Source organism: Lithobates pipiens, unplaced genomic scaffold (genome assembly GCF_037356315.1).
Source record: "Lithobates pipiens isolate NorthernLeopardFrog02 unplaced genomic scaffold, aLitPip1_a1.2 Scaffold_1, whole genome shotgun sequence".
In the NCBI taxonomy this organism is placed as follows: Eukaryota; Metazoa; Chordata; class Amphibia; order Anura; family Ranidae; genus Lithobates; species Lithobates pipiens.
The window spans coordinates 118,753,898-118,770,224 of record NW_027507685.1 but is presented as its reverse complement, the minus strand read 5'-3'; the positions used below and the strand labels follow the sequence as shown (position 1 = coordinate 118,770,224).

General features: G+C 43.4%; 1 protein-coding gene across 2 annotated transcripts in view; it reads right to left on the bottom strand.

The window, feature by feature from the left end:
* Positions 1 to 1,089: 1,089 nt before the first annotated feature.
* LOC143973962 (sodium-dependent phosphate transport protein 2C-like) overlaps positions 1,090 to 16,327 on the bottom strand; it is a 40,613-nt gene continuing 25,375 nt past the window's right edge. For both annotated transcript variants that reach the window (XM_077474894.1, XM_077474903.1), the window contains 3 exons: positions 8,694 to 8,810; positions 5,491 to 5,615; positions 1,090 to 2,460 (listed from right to left, as the gene is read on the bottom strand). In XM_077474894.1, the coding sequence (XP_077331020.1) occupies positions 1,948 to 2,460; positions 5,491 to 5,615; positions 8,694 to 8,810 (755 nt within the window). In that variant the 3' untranslated portion in view covers positions 1,090 to 1,947. The remainder of the gene's footprint in view (positions 2,461 to 5,490; positions 5,616 to 8,693; positions 8,811 to 16,327) is intronic.

Below are 16,327 nucleotides of genomic sequence, written 5' to 3'. Positions count from 1 at the left end.
CTACTAGCAAACGTATGTAGGCATAGGACATCCCCCTTAAAGGGGACATAACAAAAAAAAAAGGTTAATTGAATCCACAAGTGTTTTTTTTACCACTACTATTCCTTTATATTGGCTTTTGAAATTGACAAATGCAGCAATTTAGAATTTTAGATGAAAGGTTTAGCACTGGGAAACACTTTTTGAAAGATAAAAAGTGCATTTTATATACAACTATATAGATCAGGCCAAAATGAGGGACAAATGAGGAGGAAAGAGGGACAGAGGGACTTTGCTCCATATCAGGGACAGTTGGGAGCTATGCTCTAATACACTGCAGAAAGCTGTCAGACTATCACTGACTGGGCTTACTGACTGTAGGGCAGAGCAGACCAGACTGATTATATTCTCATTGTGGTGATGCTCCTTCACTGTCCAATCAGTCAGCTGGGGGACTATCAATGATCAAGCTATATTGCCTGACTGCAGTAAAGAAAACTGAGTCACTGATAAGGCTATGCTGGCTGACAGGAATGTCTGGATCACAAGTTTGGCTAAACAGACCTAAACGTTTTTTTACTAAGGCCCCTTGCAGACAAGACGGACTCCGCCAAGCAGATCTGCCTGCAGATCTACTGTATGTATTATAGCTGTGTATTTAATTCAGGGGCAGACTGACCATTCTAGCACTTGGGCACTGCCCGAGGGCCCCATGCCACTAAGGGGCCCCCTCAGGGTTGCCAGCCTCAATAAAACCAGGGACAGTATGTAAAAATCTGTGTTTTTTTTTAAATCCCAAGATTATATCTGCCCCGCCTCTCCAGTACCTTTTCAGTGTGTGTATGTGTATTCTGTGTGTGTATATTGTGTGTCTCTGTGTGTATAATGTATGTATGTGTGTGTATACTGTGTGACCCCATAATCTATTGCCTGTGGTCCCCATAATCTCCTATTGCCCAGGGACCCCATAATCTTCCCCTATTTCCCAGGGGCCCCATAATCTCCTATTGCCCGGGGGCCCCATGAGTTGTCAGTCCGCCCCTGATTTAATTGCTTTTATAAAACTCCATTCTGTTCTATAGACATAAATAATTGAGAAACATTCATATAGTTTTTTTTACCAGTGTTGTTTTTATTTATGTAAAGTTTGAAAGCAATCTATGTCAATCTAAGGCTCTTAGAGTGACAGGTGTAGCATACTGTGCAAAAAGTTAGTGAACTGCTAAAACACTGACAAAAATGTAAATAAACCTCTTACATGCTGAGCACAAATGGATAAATGTGTTCTACATCAACAAAAGTTTATAAGCGTACCATTGGAAGGCCATTTTGTATCCACCACTGATTAGCACAGAAGTGGCGTTCATAGCATGCAATCAGAATTTAAGGTCTTCATACACATCAACATGATCTATTTTTACAGAGACCCTCAGCTCATATTACCTTTTGACTGAATTTCTCTGTTTTTTGGAACATTAGTTGTTATAATTCAATAATCAGAGGCTAATATAGTCATTATTACCCAAAATGTTCTGAAAAACCTAAGATTACTGGCTCAGTTAATTTGAGATTGACCAATATGACTTCCATCTAGGAGCTTTCCCCTAACTCAATTTAGATGGCTTTAAAAAAAAAAAAACAAAGACTACTTTCTACAGGAAGGAAAAAATGGCTCCGTGCCAGTCCTGTGCAGATTGCAATGAAAACCTTTAATTATCACAGCTGGCCCTTGTGGGGTATTAAGGGAATATAACAGTTTAACATGATCTGGTCGAACCACAGGTTACAGTTGACTTTTTGGCCTTTCTGTCCTGGAACAGAGCACCATATTATGTACAAAAAAATATAATGAATTTATATCAAAATACAAAATAAAGTGTTTTCTTTCACATAAATAGTTGAGGGTAGGGCTGGTGAAAAGAGGGAGTTTGAGTCCTGATAGATCCATGTGGGTGTAAGGCTGTACCCTCATAGCTCCTGGGATTGAACAAAGTCCGGATTGTCATAGCAGTAAGTCTCAAGGGATGGAAAGTCATTCCGGGTAAGAGGTTCTTTTGATTTTTCTTCCTCTTCTCTGTGCTGAGAGCAATTTTTACAACAGCATCCACACATGGCAAAGAAAAAATTGTCATAGGGTGCCAAAGAGTGTAGCCAAAGAGGCAGGAAATCCCAGTTCCTCAGGAAAGATGGTAAATATTTTGGTAACCTCTTTTGAAGAATATTGATGATAATAACTGCAACAATGACAACCAGAATTGGACCTCCGACAGCAGCTAGCACAATCCATCCGGCCATAGACAGGCCAAAAACAGCCAGGGGTAGGATAAGGAAGCTCAAGAGAAGGTATAGAACTGCAAACCAGCGGTATTTTGCTGTAATATCTCCAAATTTTTTGGCTATGTGGATCGGTATACGAAGATATGGGATAACATACCAGAGAAGAATGCCACTGAGATTGAAGAAAAGATGAATGAATGCCACCTAGAATAAATAAGAAGAGGGTTAAATAATTATCGAGATATTAAGATAAAACTGCATAATTCCTTTCATCGATGTTATCTGTCTTATAGGCTAATATCTGTTCAGTGTTCAGTACTTGAAGGTTTATTGGGAACATTTGAGATATCCATGTCATTATCTCCTGTGCTAAAGTTCACACAGGTGTCTTTGGAACTACAAATTGTAACATACTTTGGTAGCCAGAAAGTTGTCAATAACATTGCAATTGAATAATTTATTTGAGAATGACTACCAAAGAATTTTGAATTGCTCATGGGATAATTAAAATGTGGAGAGTTAGGTGAATTACGATTTAGGCTGCATTCATACCCAAGCATTTTGAATCGCGGGCAGATTTGCCCATGATTCGGCCCGTGATTTCAAAGAGGCGAGTTGTGAATACTCAATACTAGGTTAAAAAGATTAATATTTTTTGTTTTTCCATAAGCTTTAGGTGGTAATAAAGGCAAAATCACTAATATACATAGTTACATAGTTGGTAAGGTTGAATAAAGACACCAGTCCATCCAGTTCAACCTGTGTGGGTGTGGATGTGTGCGTTTATGTCAATACCATTGTCCATACCCTTGTATAATGCGTTCTCCATGATGCCCATCTATGAGTTTTTTTTAACTATCAACACTCCTGGCTGACACCACTGATTGTAGAAGGGAGTTCCACACCCTTACCTCTCTGACAGACAGTAAAGAACCCCCTATTCAGTTTAAGGTTAAACCTCTTCTCCTCCAATTCCACTAAGTCCCATCGTTTTTTTTCTATGCTAAAATTACCTTGAGGTATTTGTAAATCGCTATCTAATCTCCTCTCAAGCATCTAAAGTTTAATGCTTGTAGTCGTTCCTTGTAACTGAGGTCCTCCAGTCCTCTTATTAGTTTTTTTACCCTTTTTTGGACTCTCTCCAGTTCCAGCACATCCTTCCTGAGAACTGATGACCAGAACTGGACAGCATACTCATGATGCGTCCCCACCAGAGTTTTGTAAAGTGGTAGAATTATAGTTTTATCTCTTGAGTAAATTCCCTTTTTAATGCATGCTAATATTCTGCTTACTGCAGCTTGGCATTGTATGCCAGATCTTTTTCTATTATGGAGTCCCCCAGAGGTTCTCCCCCTAGCGAGAAAGTTGCATTACTTTATATTTTTCAACGTTATTACCTGCAGTATATGATGCAGTCATATGGTTAAGACAAACAATTTAACACTCACAGTGGTGCTTACAACAGTCAGCTTTTAATAATTTATGTAAAACCTTTATCCCAAAAAAGAAAAAAAAAGGTTTCTGTAATTGTTTAAAAATTACCGTATTTTTCGGACCATAAGGCGCACTTAAAATACTTTAATTTTCTCAAAAAACGATAGTTCGCCTTTAAATGCACACCTAATGTATGAATTAATTCTGGTTGTGCTTTCTGACCTAGAACCGATTTTATGTGGAACACGGCGCTCAAAAATCTGTCAAAATGTTTTAGCACAGCCTTGGTGAACTACGAAGCTGCACTGCTTGATGGATTGAGCATTATGGCCATCGTAGTCAGGGCCTCCTGGAGTAATACGTACAGCTCTGTGCGCAACATTAGGGTGTGTGCATTCATTCATTCACTTTCCATACCCACTGCCCCAAAAATGGCTCCTGTTAAGAGATATGCTGAAATCACCCAACTGTTAAACTCAGACACTGAAGATGAAGAATTTGATGGATTTGTGGTAGAGGAATAAACTCAAAAAGTGAGTGTATCATTTTGTATTTTGTGAGTTACAACTAAACAATGTTAAGAGTCATTGTGAAAGAGTTGAATAAAGTTTGACTTATCAGAGTTTTGTTTCATTTAATGCGCCTTATAACCCGGTGCGCTTTATGTATGAAAATATACCTGTTAGCAGTCGATCTTTGATATTGTGCCTTATAACCCGGTGCGCTTTATAGCCCGAAAAATATGGTATTAGCTGAAGTTAGACTTTAATTTGTAGTCACTTATATAAAGTCCATCTAAAGCTATTAGTCCATCCAGCATTACCCTCTCCAGAATATGCCGCTGACTGGTGACTCTAGTGCTCCTTCGTAGATAGTGGAGCCTCTCTATGATAGAAAGTGTGTTACTGTCTGGATTACCAGGTATAAATAAAGAAAAAAAAGCCTAAAAAAAGCTAAAACAGCCACCACATTTAAGGATTGGTAAGCTGCAATTTATAACCTTTTTATTGGTGGTTGGTGGGGGGTTAATACCTCTCTAACGTTGAAAGTATTGTATAATCAACAAATGTCAGGCCATATTTTCTGAGATCCTTAACAGTAGTGTGTAATCAAAAGTAGTTCAGACTGCTTATCATGCGATGGATATATTATAAAGTAGTTCACTATATTATGCAAGGTGGATCAAAGACAATACAGCTCAGTCTTCAGCTCATCTGACCCAGAAGAACTAGTGGTTGGCTGTTTCAAATTCATGATCATTTTTGGCCAGCAAAGAATCGAGTTGTGCATTGATATATATCTAGTAGATAATTAATTTAAAGGCTTCATATCGTCTGGTATTGACCAGTTCAAAATAAACTGGCCAACATTTGGCTAATGTGTACAATAGCCTGTCCGGCTTCTGTTGAACAGATATGCTGGAAAACCAGTAGCCAACCGACATCCGATCAGCGCTTACAGCCGATGGTCCCCCTGTCAGAATACAATAGGTCGGCGGGTAGATCACTGTACTAAATAAAGTTAGTATAGCAAGTTCCTCCTTTTTTTTTTCAGTGCAACGTGGATTTGCCTTTAGTAGTTTGTCCCCCGCAGTCCTCACTAGTTCCTCCCTTTAAATTCCACCAATTACACTATACAGCCAGAAGAAGTCAAAAGAAGGAGAGCTGCGGGGGAACAAATATTCTGGCTGACTAATAGACAAGTGAGAAAGAGCAGTTATATAAAATGTTGGCAGCCTTTTAAACTCCTCAATGCAAGCAAGGAATTACAACATCTACAACATCAATTACGACATCATACCTGCACTGATTCGCTTAGGGAAGATGCGGGGCTGGCTAAGGCCGCTAACACAGCTGTAGTGGTGGTACCAATATTAGATCCAAGAAACAGAGGATAGGCTCTTTTCATGCTGATGACACCAACACCTGCAAAAATTACACAATTATCATAAAATAATTCCTAGACAATTGTACTTATCAAAAGTAAGTTTAGCAACATAAAATTAACTAATATTTGCATATGTGTCTTCATTGTTTTTGTTGTGGTCTCTTTAATGGAGACAATTAAAGAGAAGGTGTAGAGAGTCTGGGATTCTCACCTGTACGGGGTGAAATATTTCAAGGTAATCTGTTTAGAAAGGGGAAAGCTGATCTGCAATCTTCCTCGAGTTATTAAAGTGATTGTAAAACAACCCATTCAGTTTAAAATAGAAATGAAAGGCAAAACATTTGTGTATACATATAACAAAATTATAAATACCTTTTTTCCTTTCTTATAAGTGATCACATTCTCTCTGTTCTCAGCTGCATAAGAGCTGGGGGAGAAGTAGCAGCACACTGAGATTCCCAGTGAATGGCTGTGCAGTGGAGGGGGAGGGGGTGCTAGGACAAGTCTGATCATTGTAGAAGAGCACACTGAGTTCCCAGCACAGCTACAGAACTGACCCACTGTGTGTTTGCCTGCCTAGTATGGATGTTTTTTTAATAGGAAAGCAGAGGGACTGGCAGGAACTCCAGGAATTTCACACAAAGTGATACAAAGAGAACCAGATAGTTTTTCATACAAGTACACAGTATCATGGGCACATACTGTATCAAGAATATGAAATGTTGGGTTATCCATATTTTTTAAATTCTGGAATCCAAAGGCTGAAGAGATCTTAAAGGGGTTGTAAAGCTTTCTGTTTTTTCACCTTAAAGAGGAGCTGCACCTTTAAAAAAATATTAAAAGTCAGCAGCTACAAATACTGCAGCTGCTGACTTTTAATAAATGGACACTTACCTGTCCCAGGGTCCAGCGATGTCGGCAGCAGATAACGAGCGATCCTCTGTCAGGGAATCGGGAAGTGAAGCATTGCGGCTTCACTGCCCGGTTCCCTACTGTGCATGCGCGAGTCGTGCTGCGTGTCTCCACTGGTCCCCGCTGTGTCCTGGGAACTGTGTGTTTCCCAGAACACAACGGGGGGGGCGGGGCATCTGCGGCTAGCTGCGGCTAGCTTGTCCCGGAAGTGGGTGCAGATACCTGGATTATACAGGTATCTGCACCCTCCTCCCCCCTGAAAGGTGCCAATTGTGGCACCGGAGGGGGGGGGGGGGTTCCCATGAGCGGACCTTCCACTTTAGTTTGGAGGTCCACTTTAATGCATTCTATGCATTAAGGTGAAAAAACACCTTGCCCTCTCCACCCCCCCCCAAGCCACCGTTTTACTTACCTAAACCCCAAATCTCTGTGGGCGCCGACTGGCCGCCGATTATATCACACAGGAGCATGCCCGCAAGCTAACCCCCTTGGGAGAGCACTTCCCAGAGGGGGGTTAGCTCTTGCGGGGAGGAGACGAGACAGCTGCCGAGGGACCCCAGAAGACGAGGATCGGGGCCACTGCAAAACGAACTGCACAGTGGAGGTAAGTTTGGTTTGTTCGTTATTTTTTCATTTTTTATTATTTAAACCTTTATAACCCCTTTAAGTGGGAAAGAGCCTCCACCCCCAACTACAGGTACTTTGGGTCTGAAAGGGGTTAACCACCTGTGAGAAAGGGCTGAAAAGAAAGGAATCAGCCAGCAGGTGTCCATGAGGTGTTGTGTGAAACAGAACTCAGTTGTGGGACTGTAAACACCTTTTCACTGGACTCCTGAAACAAGTGGGAACTTTACACCCTGTTGTGGTACAGGTTTATTATGTTGGTGAACCAAATTTTTGTTTTTGTACCAAAAGATTATGAACTATTTTGTTTGTTTTATGCTTTAAAAAAAACTGTTTTTCATTTGCCCTTTGGAAAATAAAGACTGTTTGCCCTGTGCCCTGTGAGTGGCTGTATGGGGTTGTCTAATGACAGCCCCATACAACGCTGATCCAATGGCAGCGATGTACTGAGATCCCACATGCTTGTTACTCTGGCGTCCCTGGAAATCCTGATCCTTTACAAGGAGTTGGGACAAAGAGTGAGTGAGATCTCTCTGATTATGTGGCAGATGCCCATACACCTGCATGACTGCTGTGTTTCCATTGTGACAGTGCACCCAGTAAACACTGTCATAGTGGTGTAGATAGAAATTCAGGAACAGGTATAAGTGATCATTATTTATTTTATGTACATATTTTTCCTCCACTAGACCACCAGGTATGATTAGTGGAAATGTTTTATATTGGGGCACTGTTACAATGTCTCATATTCTGCTGTAGCATTGTACTGCATTGGGGTACTACTACATATTATATTTGGACACTGTATGATTTTATATTTTGGCCATGTTTTACATTGCAATATTTTATATTGTGGCAACCACATCATATTGCAAGATCATGGGTTCTATTATATGTGAGCTCTGGTGTACTTTGCAGTGGGAAATCTATGTTTTGTATTGTAGACTGTTGTATTGAGAGGGGCCTTTTTTTTCAAATAGAGTATGAGCGCATGTGTCAGTATACACTTTATGTAGTAAAATAATTGCATTCACACAGAGATAAAAAATAAAATCCAACATGACATGAAAATATAAACCCAAATTTTAGCTTTAGGGCCGGTTCACACAGCGAGGCGCGGCGAGGCGTCTCCGACTTGCCTCGCCGCGACCTGCGGGGACCTCAGCGGCGACTTGCAGAGGACTTCTGTATAGAAGTCAATGCAAGTCACCCCCGAAGTCGCCCCGAAGTAGTACAGGAACCTTTTTTCTGAGTCGGAGCGACTCGAGTCGCTCCTCTCAGAACGGTTCCATTGTACAGAACGGGGGCGACTTGCGGGAGCGAGGCGAGGCGAGCCGTGTCGCCTCGCATCGCCTCGCTGTGTGAACCGGCCCTTAGTAATACTTTAGACCAGGTCTGAAATAGCATTAACATTGATGGTGCCAACCCCTGGTGGCAGTACAGCATGATTGGCACTTTTGTTAGAAGTGACTAAGCTGATACAGCAGAAATCTGTAAATTGCACTCCAGCATTTTAAAGGAATACTTGAACAAGTACAAATTCATGGAAGGATAAGTATCTTTTAATGAAAACCACTCACCCATCAGAGGTACGATAGCGGCAGTGAACACGGAACTACTTTGGACCACGAATGTCATTACAGCACCAATGAGGATTGCCAAATATCCAGTGAGCCAGCTGAATGGGAATGGGAAGTCTGTGTGCACATAATTCATAATTATATTTATGCCTAAATAAACACATGAACAGTATACTGCATTATAAAGTTTATTGGTATTTTAATAAGTTAATGTGATAGATTTAAGTGAGAATTTGAAGTAAATTATAACATTAGGTTTAAAATGATTTAGAAAACTATTTGTGGTAATACTTGTACTAATTTCACCAGTTATGATGGCAGCTACCAAATACATGGGTATTGCACCATGAATATGTATAACATTTTGTATTGTGCAATGCTTTCTATTTGCCTGTGGATGTTTTTCTTTAGTTATGAAACAGATATTATCAGCACAATAAAATAGTAACATATTAAAGTGGAAGTAAAGTCCACTTTTCAACTTGTACCTACAGGTAGGTCTATAATAAGACTTACCTGTAGGTACAGTGAATACTGTGGGGGGGGGGGGGGGGATTTACTAAAACTGTAGCACTCACAATCTGGTGCAGCTGTGCATAGTAGCCAATCAGCTTCTAACCTCAGTTTGGTAAATAAACCCCTGTATCTCCTAAACTTGCACTGTTTGGATACATTCAAATGGAATGCAGCTGGTGGCCTCACCAGAGCATGTGCTCTGAAGGGAAGGCATACCGGTGCTGCCTACAAACCAGCAAGGAAGACCAGGTGAAGACAGAAGCACCGGGGAGCTGTGACATTGCTGTGCTGGAAAGCTCAGTGTGCAGGTAAGTCTGTCATAATGTGCTAGTATGTGGCGACTTAAACCTGATTTTTTTTTTCATTTTTGTGGCAGTTTACTATCGCAATACTATCGCTTTAATGACATCTAAGTGATACAAAGATATTGCACTTAGTCATCACAAATTTAGTATATTTTTGTAAACATATGCTAGCCATTCAGATTTCATTTGCCTTCTTTTAGTACAGGCTAGAGACTGAAAGGAAGGCTCTAATTGGTTGCAGTAGGAAGTGATGGTATAGTACCTTATCTACAATTTGTATCCACAAGCATATGTTTGTAGCAGAATATATGTAGATGTTCTGTGTTGAGTCATCTTCTACCATCATCTGCAGCCCCCCTGCTCAGTTCTTGCTGGATTCACACCTATGCATTTTTTGTGCTTTTTGCATTTTGCAGATTTGTACTATAGTCCATTCACCATGGTTTCCTATGGAACACGTTCTGTTGTTCAAATCTGCAAAATGCAAAAAGCACTAAAAATGCATAGGTGTGAATCCAGCCTTAGATAATAGTCTATTTAGTCCTGTTCACACCTATGCAGGTTGCAGTTTGCATATTGCAGTTGCATTTTGCATTTTTCAATACACGTTTTTGATCCGTTGAAGTCTGTGGAACCCAAAAAACTGAAAAAAGTCCCTGGCCCTTTCCATAAAATGCACAGATGTGAACATGACCCATAGGAAATCATGTTAAATGGACTGTAGTGTGTTTCTGCAAAACTGAAAATGCAATAAAAACTGCATAGGTGTTAACTAGGCCTTACACTTACATTTTGAAAATGCTCATGTTTTTTGTGATTTGTCATTTGTATTCACTTTTTTTTTTTTTGATCCATAAAAAAGGTTTATTAAGAGAGTGCAGGGTAAACATACACTGAGGTTACATAGCCACATGTACAATTTCAAAACCATCAATACCAATCTATCTACACAATAGCATATCAGGATATATAGTGAGACTTGGAATACCCTGTTTATGGTGTTCACCACCCCCATCCAGTAGTGGTGAAGTTTTGGGCACCGTCAAGTCTCCATGGTCTCTCTGAGGCCGCGTACACACGCGGGGACTGTTCGCCCAACTTTGTCCGCTGAACAGTGTTTCAGCGGACAGTCCGCTCGTGTGGGGGCTTTCAGCGGACAGTTTCAGCGAACAGTCCGCTGAACAAGGTTTTTCGGAAATTCCGAAAAACTGTCCGCTGAAACTTTGTTTCAGCGAACAGTCCCCTCGTGTGTAGGCTTGTTCGTCAAACTAAGTTCCGCGCATGCTCAGAAAGGCTTTACACGCCGAAAGTTATAATGCAGTGTATAGGACGTCGTATTTTTCGTCCCGTCGTACGTGCCGTTCACGTCATCGCGCACGGTTTCAGCAAACTGTTCGTACGTCGTGTGTGGCCATGTCCGTCCATGCTAATTTTGAGCGGACTGTTTGCCGAAACTGTTTGACGGACAAAGTTGGGCGAACAGTCCCCGCGTGTGTACGCGGCCTTATATCTAGTACACAGTGGGTTAGGACGCAATCCCATGACAAACAGTTTGTGGGGGGTGTAGTACACTCTTAGCAGTAGGTACAGTTGAGTCATCCTATGTGATGCGTTTAGGGAGCAAATGGGTACCGCCTGCAGGGCCTCCTCCCATTGATCTTTGTCCAGCGAGCCCACCTCCCCCTCCCACTTGGTCAGCATCCAGAGAGGGTGCTTAATCAAAAAGTTCTGTAGTAACATGTTGTAGCACGAAGATATAAAGCCCTTAGTGTTGGTGGCTCTTGCAATGAGATTGAACAGCGGGGTTGGGCTTGAGACCCACTCCACCGACCTACCTTGGACCATTATAGCATGTTTTTTCATTGATTGAGGCAAACCAAGCAGACCCTGCAAGGTTTCAAATGGGAGCAACTTCCCCGCCTGAAATATCTGGCTAAGGTAAACCACCTCATGTCTTTTCCATAGTGTACCATGTTGCAATTTAGTAAGTTCTGGGTAGGTGTTGTTAGCCCAGATAGGGCTGTATTCTGTGTATCCTGCCACGCCCTGTAGATATATAGTTTTGTTCCAAGTTTTTTTAATAAGATTATAAGTTGGGTAAAGTTTATTAAGTTTCCCGAATGCTAGTGCCTCCAGAGCTGCCGGGCTCTGAGTCCCTTTTTACTGTATGTAGCATCACTAGTTCGGAGGATTCACGGGTCCCTCCCTCCCCGTCCGCACTCATGTGAAATGTGCCTATCAAATGTTGCAGCTGTGCCGCTATATAATAGAGCCAGGGGTTTGGGAGGGCGAGCCCTCCCTCATCCTTGGGATTTTGGAGATGTTCCAACTTGATTCTTGGTGAGCGATTCTTCCAAATCAATGTACAAAACAGGGAATTAACAATTCTGAACACCTTTAGAGTCACCACAGTCGGAGCATTGTGGAGCACATAAAGCAGCTGGGGCATGAGGATCATTTTTATCAAATTCACCCTACCTGCAACCGACAGTCAGAGCGAATTCCACGTTTTAATTCAGTCTCTAAACGTTTGCAGTATTGGGGATATATTTAGTTTTCCATACTCACTAATCTTAGGGGACACCTGGATGCCTAGATACTTAAGTGTGGTCGTGGTGAGTACTGTATTGGATGTTGGGGGCATCCCCCCTTCATCTATTAGCATCAAAGAGGACTTAGACCAATTTATCCTGAGCCCGGAAAATCTACCAAATTAGCCCACCATGGCCATGGCTGTTGTCCAAGAATTCTCTACATCCCCAGCATAATCATGGTGTCATCTGCATATAGCATAATTTTCTCCTGTTTGTCACTATATTTAAAGCCTATTATGTCAGGATTTGCTCTTACCTTCATGGCTAGGGGCTCAATGGCTAATGCAAAGAGCAGGGGTGATAAAGGGCACCCCTGGCGCGTGCCTCTTCCCAAGGTGAATGTTTTGGATATTGCCCCCGAGGACCGGATGGCCACTTGAGGGTTATGATACAGCAGGCGCACCCAGGATATATAGTGGTCACTGAATCCAACGTGTCCAAGGGTTTCCCAAAGGTACTCCCACTCGACGCTATCAAAGGCCTTCATAGCGTCAAGTGACAGCAAGGCCCTTTGCCCTACATTCTCCATCACGGATTGCATATTGAGAAAGAGCCTTCTCAAGTTAACAGTCGTGGACTTATTAGGCATAAACCCAGCTTGGTCTGGATGTATAATACTCGTAATGGCCCCGTTTAACCAGCATTTTGGCCAAAAGTTTAATATCATTCTGTCACAGGGAAATGGGTCTGTACGAGCCTGGTTCTAAGGGATCCTTTCCTGGTTTCAATATTAGGACAATGTTAGCTGTGGCCATAGAGGGGGGTAAAACCTGCTGTTCCCTGGCTGCATTAAACACTACCAAGAGTCTAGGGAGGAGTATGTCAGCATAGTGCTTATACACTTCCATGGGTATCCCATCTGCCACAGGAGCCTTACAGTTAGGAAATGCCACCAGTGCCGACTGTAGCTCCTCCAGGGTAAAGGAGGCATCCAGGGCCTCTCACTGGTCAGACGTAAGTTGTGGGAAGTCGATACTACTTATATATTCCATAAGTTCAGGTCGTGTGTATTGTCCAGTCGGCAGGTATAAAGTCTCATAGAATTTGGTCAGTTCAGCAAGAATTAATTCGGGGGAGTTAACAATCCTACCCTCTGTCATTCTGATAGCCCCAATAGTGGGCGAGCGCTGCTGGCTAAAATGCACCCCATGCTTTCCCCCTTCTCAAAGAACGCCAGATTGGAAAAAAATAGCTTTTTCTTGGCCGTTGAGGATAACAGCCTCTCATAAGCTGATTGAGCCGACTGCCATGCCTCCCTGGCCGAGTCGGATGGGGAGCTAACATATGCCTCCTCCAGGGCATCCATCTGTTTGTCAAGGTCCTCTCTAAGCTCTGAGGAGTTCTTTTTAACTTTTTTAATTTTAGAGATGAGCCTTGAAGGCCTCCCACTGCGTGGCAGGCGAATCAACAAAATCCTGGCTCCCCAAGAACTCCTCCATGCTCCACTCCATTTCCTCATGAGCCAGCCAGAATGCATTAAATATCCAGGGGGGTTTTGGGAGTGTGTCGAAGGGGGGGATGTGATCAAGGTGATCACTAAGTGGGAGTGGTCTGAAGCACTACGAGGCTTATAGGTTACTTCTAAGACATATGAGAGCATGGAAGAGTTGCCCACGGCAAGGTCAAATCTGGACAGAGTCCCATGGGTTTTGGAGGAGCAGGAGAACTGTCTGACGCCTGGATGTTTTAACCTCCAAATACCACTCCACCCCACTTTGTTTAGTAGTCTCAACAAAGGCGAGTCCCTCGATGTAACGGAGACCCCTAGATTTGGGTGTCTATCCATGGAGGGGCTCAGCCAGCTATTGAAGTCTCCCATGATCAGCAGCGGGAGATCCAGGCTGCCCTCCATATAGGCCAGTAGCAAATGCAGCACTGCCGCCGTAAACGGCGGAGGTATATACACACACATGCTAAAATGCAGTACAACTTGCCCACCCTACAGTGGAGGAAAATAAACCTGCCCTCAGCATCTGTACAGACATCAATTTCCTGGAAGTCTATTGAGTTATGTATCATTAGACTCACACCCCGGGAGTAGGAGGTATGAGTGGTATGATACGCACCCCCCACCCATGCATATTTAAGGCAACATTGCGTTTCTTTGGTTAAGTGTGTTTCCTGCATGCATAGGATCATAGGGTGGTATTTCTTCAAGCAGGAGGACACCATCATATTCTTAAGTGGGGAGCCCAGGCCCCTCACTTTCCAGGACACCACTGATAGTTCAGCCATTAGATGAAGGCAGGTGCGGTCTCAGTATGGGACTCAGTAACCGGACAGTGCAAAAGAGAGAGCAGGATATGTCCGATGTCATGAGGACCGGCCCACTCCCAGGATTCTCCTCCCGGGGGATGTCGTAAAAATAGTGGTTTCTGGCTCATAGACCACAACTGTGGTGCAAGGTCAGGGCAGATAGCGATTGTATAGTTAGTGTCAACATTTGCAAGGCAGGAGATTGGCAATATGACATTATGCAAAGTCAAACCTCTGTGTAGGCCATGTAAAAAAAGATGAACAAGGGCCCAGGCTGTCAACAGGACAAGTTACTGGTCATAAACTAAGAACAAAAACAAAAAAATCTTGGGTCGCCCCTCAACAGGGGGGAAAGCATTTTTTCTTGCCTACTTCACAAGATAGCCCATGGAATGCAAAATAGTATAGTGTCTCAACAGCATAGTGCAAGGGTGGATCCTGTAACTGTGAGATATCAGCCATATTAGTAAGTTCCAGAGGAGGTAAGTAGAGGCAGCATAGAGAAAAACAAAAGGGAGTACATGAAGTGACAAAAGGCACATGCCACCTCAGGATCATACAGTATAATCAGTAGATTTTGGCATGTACTCCAATGATCCTATGGGATGCCCCAGCAACAATTAAGGGGATGAGGTGAGCAGCAAACAAAACAGTATGGCGGCACTCTAGAGGGTCTCCAGGGCCTCTCAACAAAGGTCAGTTCAAACAGGGCCATCACCCTTGTCCTCCCTTGCACGGTGACAGAGGGCCTGCTCATTTCGATCCAGCCACATGGCCGCATCCTGGGCTGATTCAAAGAAGTGTGCTTGTCTATTCTCTGTGACTCTGAGTTTGGCAGGGTAGAGCATGGCATAAGGTAGCTGCAAAGCTCTCAGGCGTCTCTTTACATCTGCAAATTTGGCTCTGGATCTCTGCACCTCTGCCGAGAAGTCAGGGTAGAACGACACTCTGACCCCATTAACCTGAACGTTGGCTCCTTCCCGGGCATTTCTCAGTATTGCTTCCCTGTCTCTATAGTGCAGTAGCCGGGCCAGAATGGGTCTGGGGGGACACCTTGGCTGTGGCTGGCAGCCCGGTGTGCGATGAGCCCTCTCCACCTTAAAAAAAGGGAAAAAGTTTCAAATAGTTCAATCAGCCAGTTCTCCACATAGGCGGTGGTATCCCTGCCTTCCATCTTCTCAGGCAGGCCTACTATACGGACATTATTGCGTCGTAAGCGGTTTTCCATATAAACTGCCCTATTGTTGGTGTCATTGGCAAGCTGATAAGCTGCATGAGCCTCTCGAGCAACTGGAGGGAGCCTGTCTTCAACTTCACTGACTCTGCTTTCCACTGCTGTTATGCGCTCTTGGATCTTTTGCATATCTTGTCTTAGCAGGGAGACATCTTCCCTCAAACTGTTCTTTGAGAGTATTCACAGAGGCTGTGCAGACATGGACTGCTCTAAGGATTTCAGCTAGGGTCGGTTGTTCTGGCTCCTCAGCTGCAGCATTAGCATTTAAGGAGGGGGGCCTGCGTATCATGGGTGTCTGGGTCTACATGCAATATTGCCAGTGAAATGTCCTGTAAACCAGACCCACTAGCATCTCCTTGCTCCAGCTCAGCCACCCCCCCCCCCCATTCTCTCTATCCAGGTGGCCCCCCAGCTTCTGGGTATAATAAAGCATGTCTCTCAGAGAGTCCTTACTCTGGAGCTTCTGTGATCCTCTGGCCTGTCCTCCCCTGAGCTTGTGATTGCCACGCGGCTGTACCATTGCCGCGGCAGCGCCATGTTGGATTTCGGAGGGCATGCTTTCCTCTAATTTCCGTGCCTTCCAGCGAGTGCAGAGAGCCGGTGGTTGGTCCGGGAGGGTAAGGAGGTCGGTATCTGTCTGGGAAGCCGTTTTGTGGCTGCGGATTGCTGCTGGGAGAGGATCAATCGGCGGATCTTAGAGCCAAGCTGTTAGACACACTTCCTCTCACA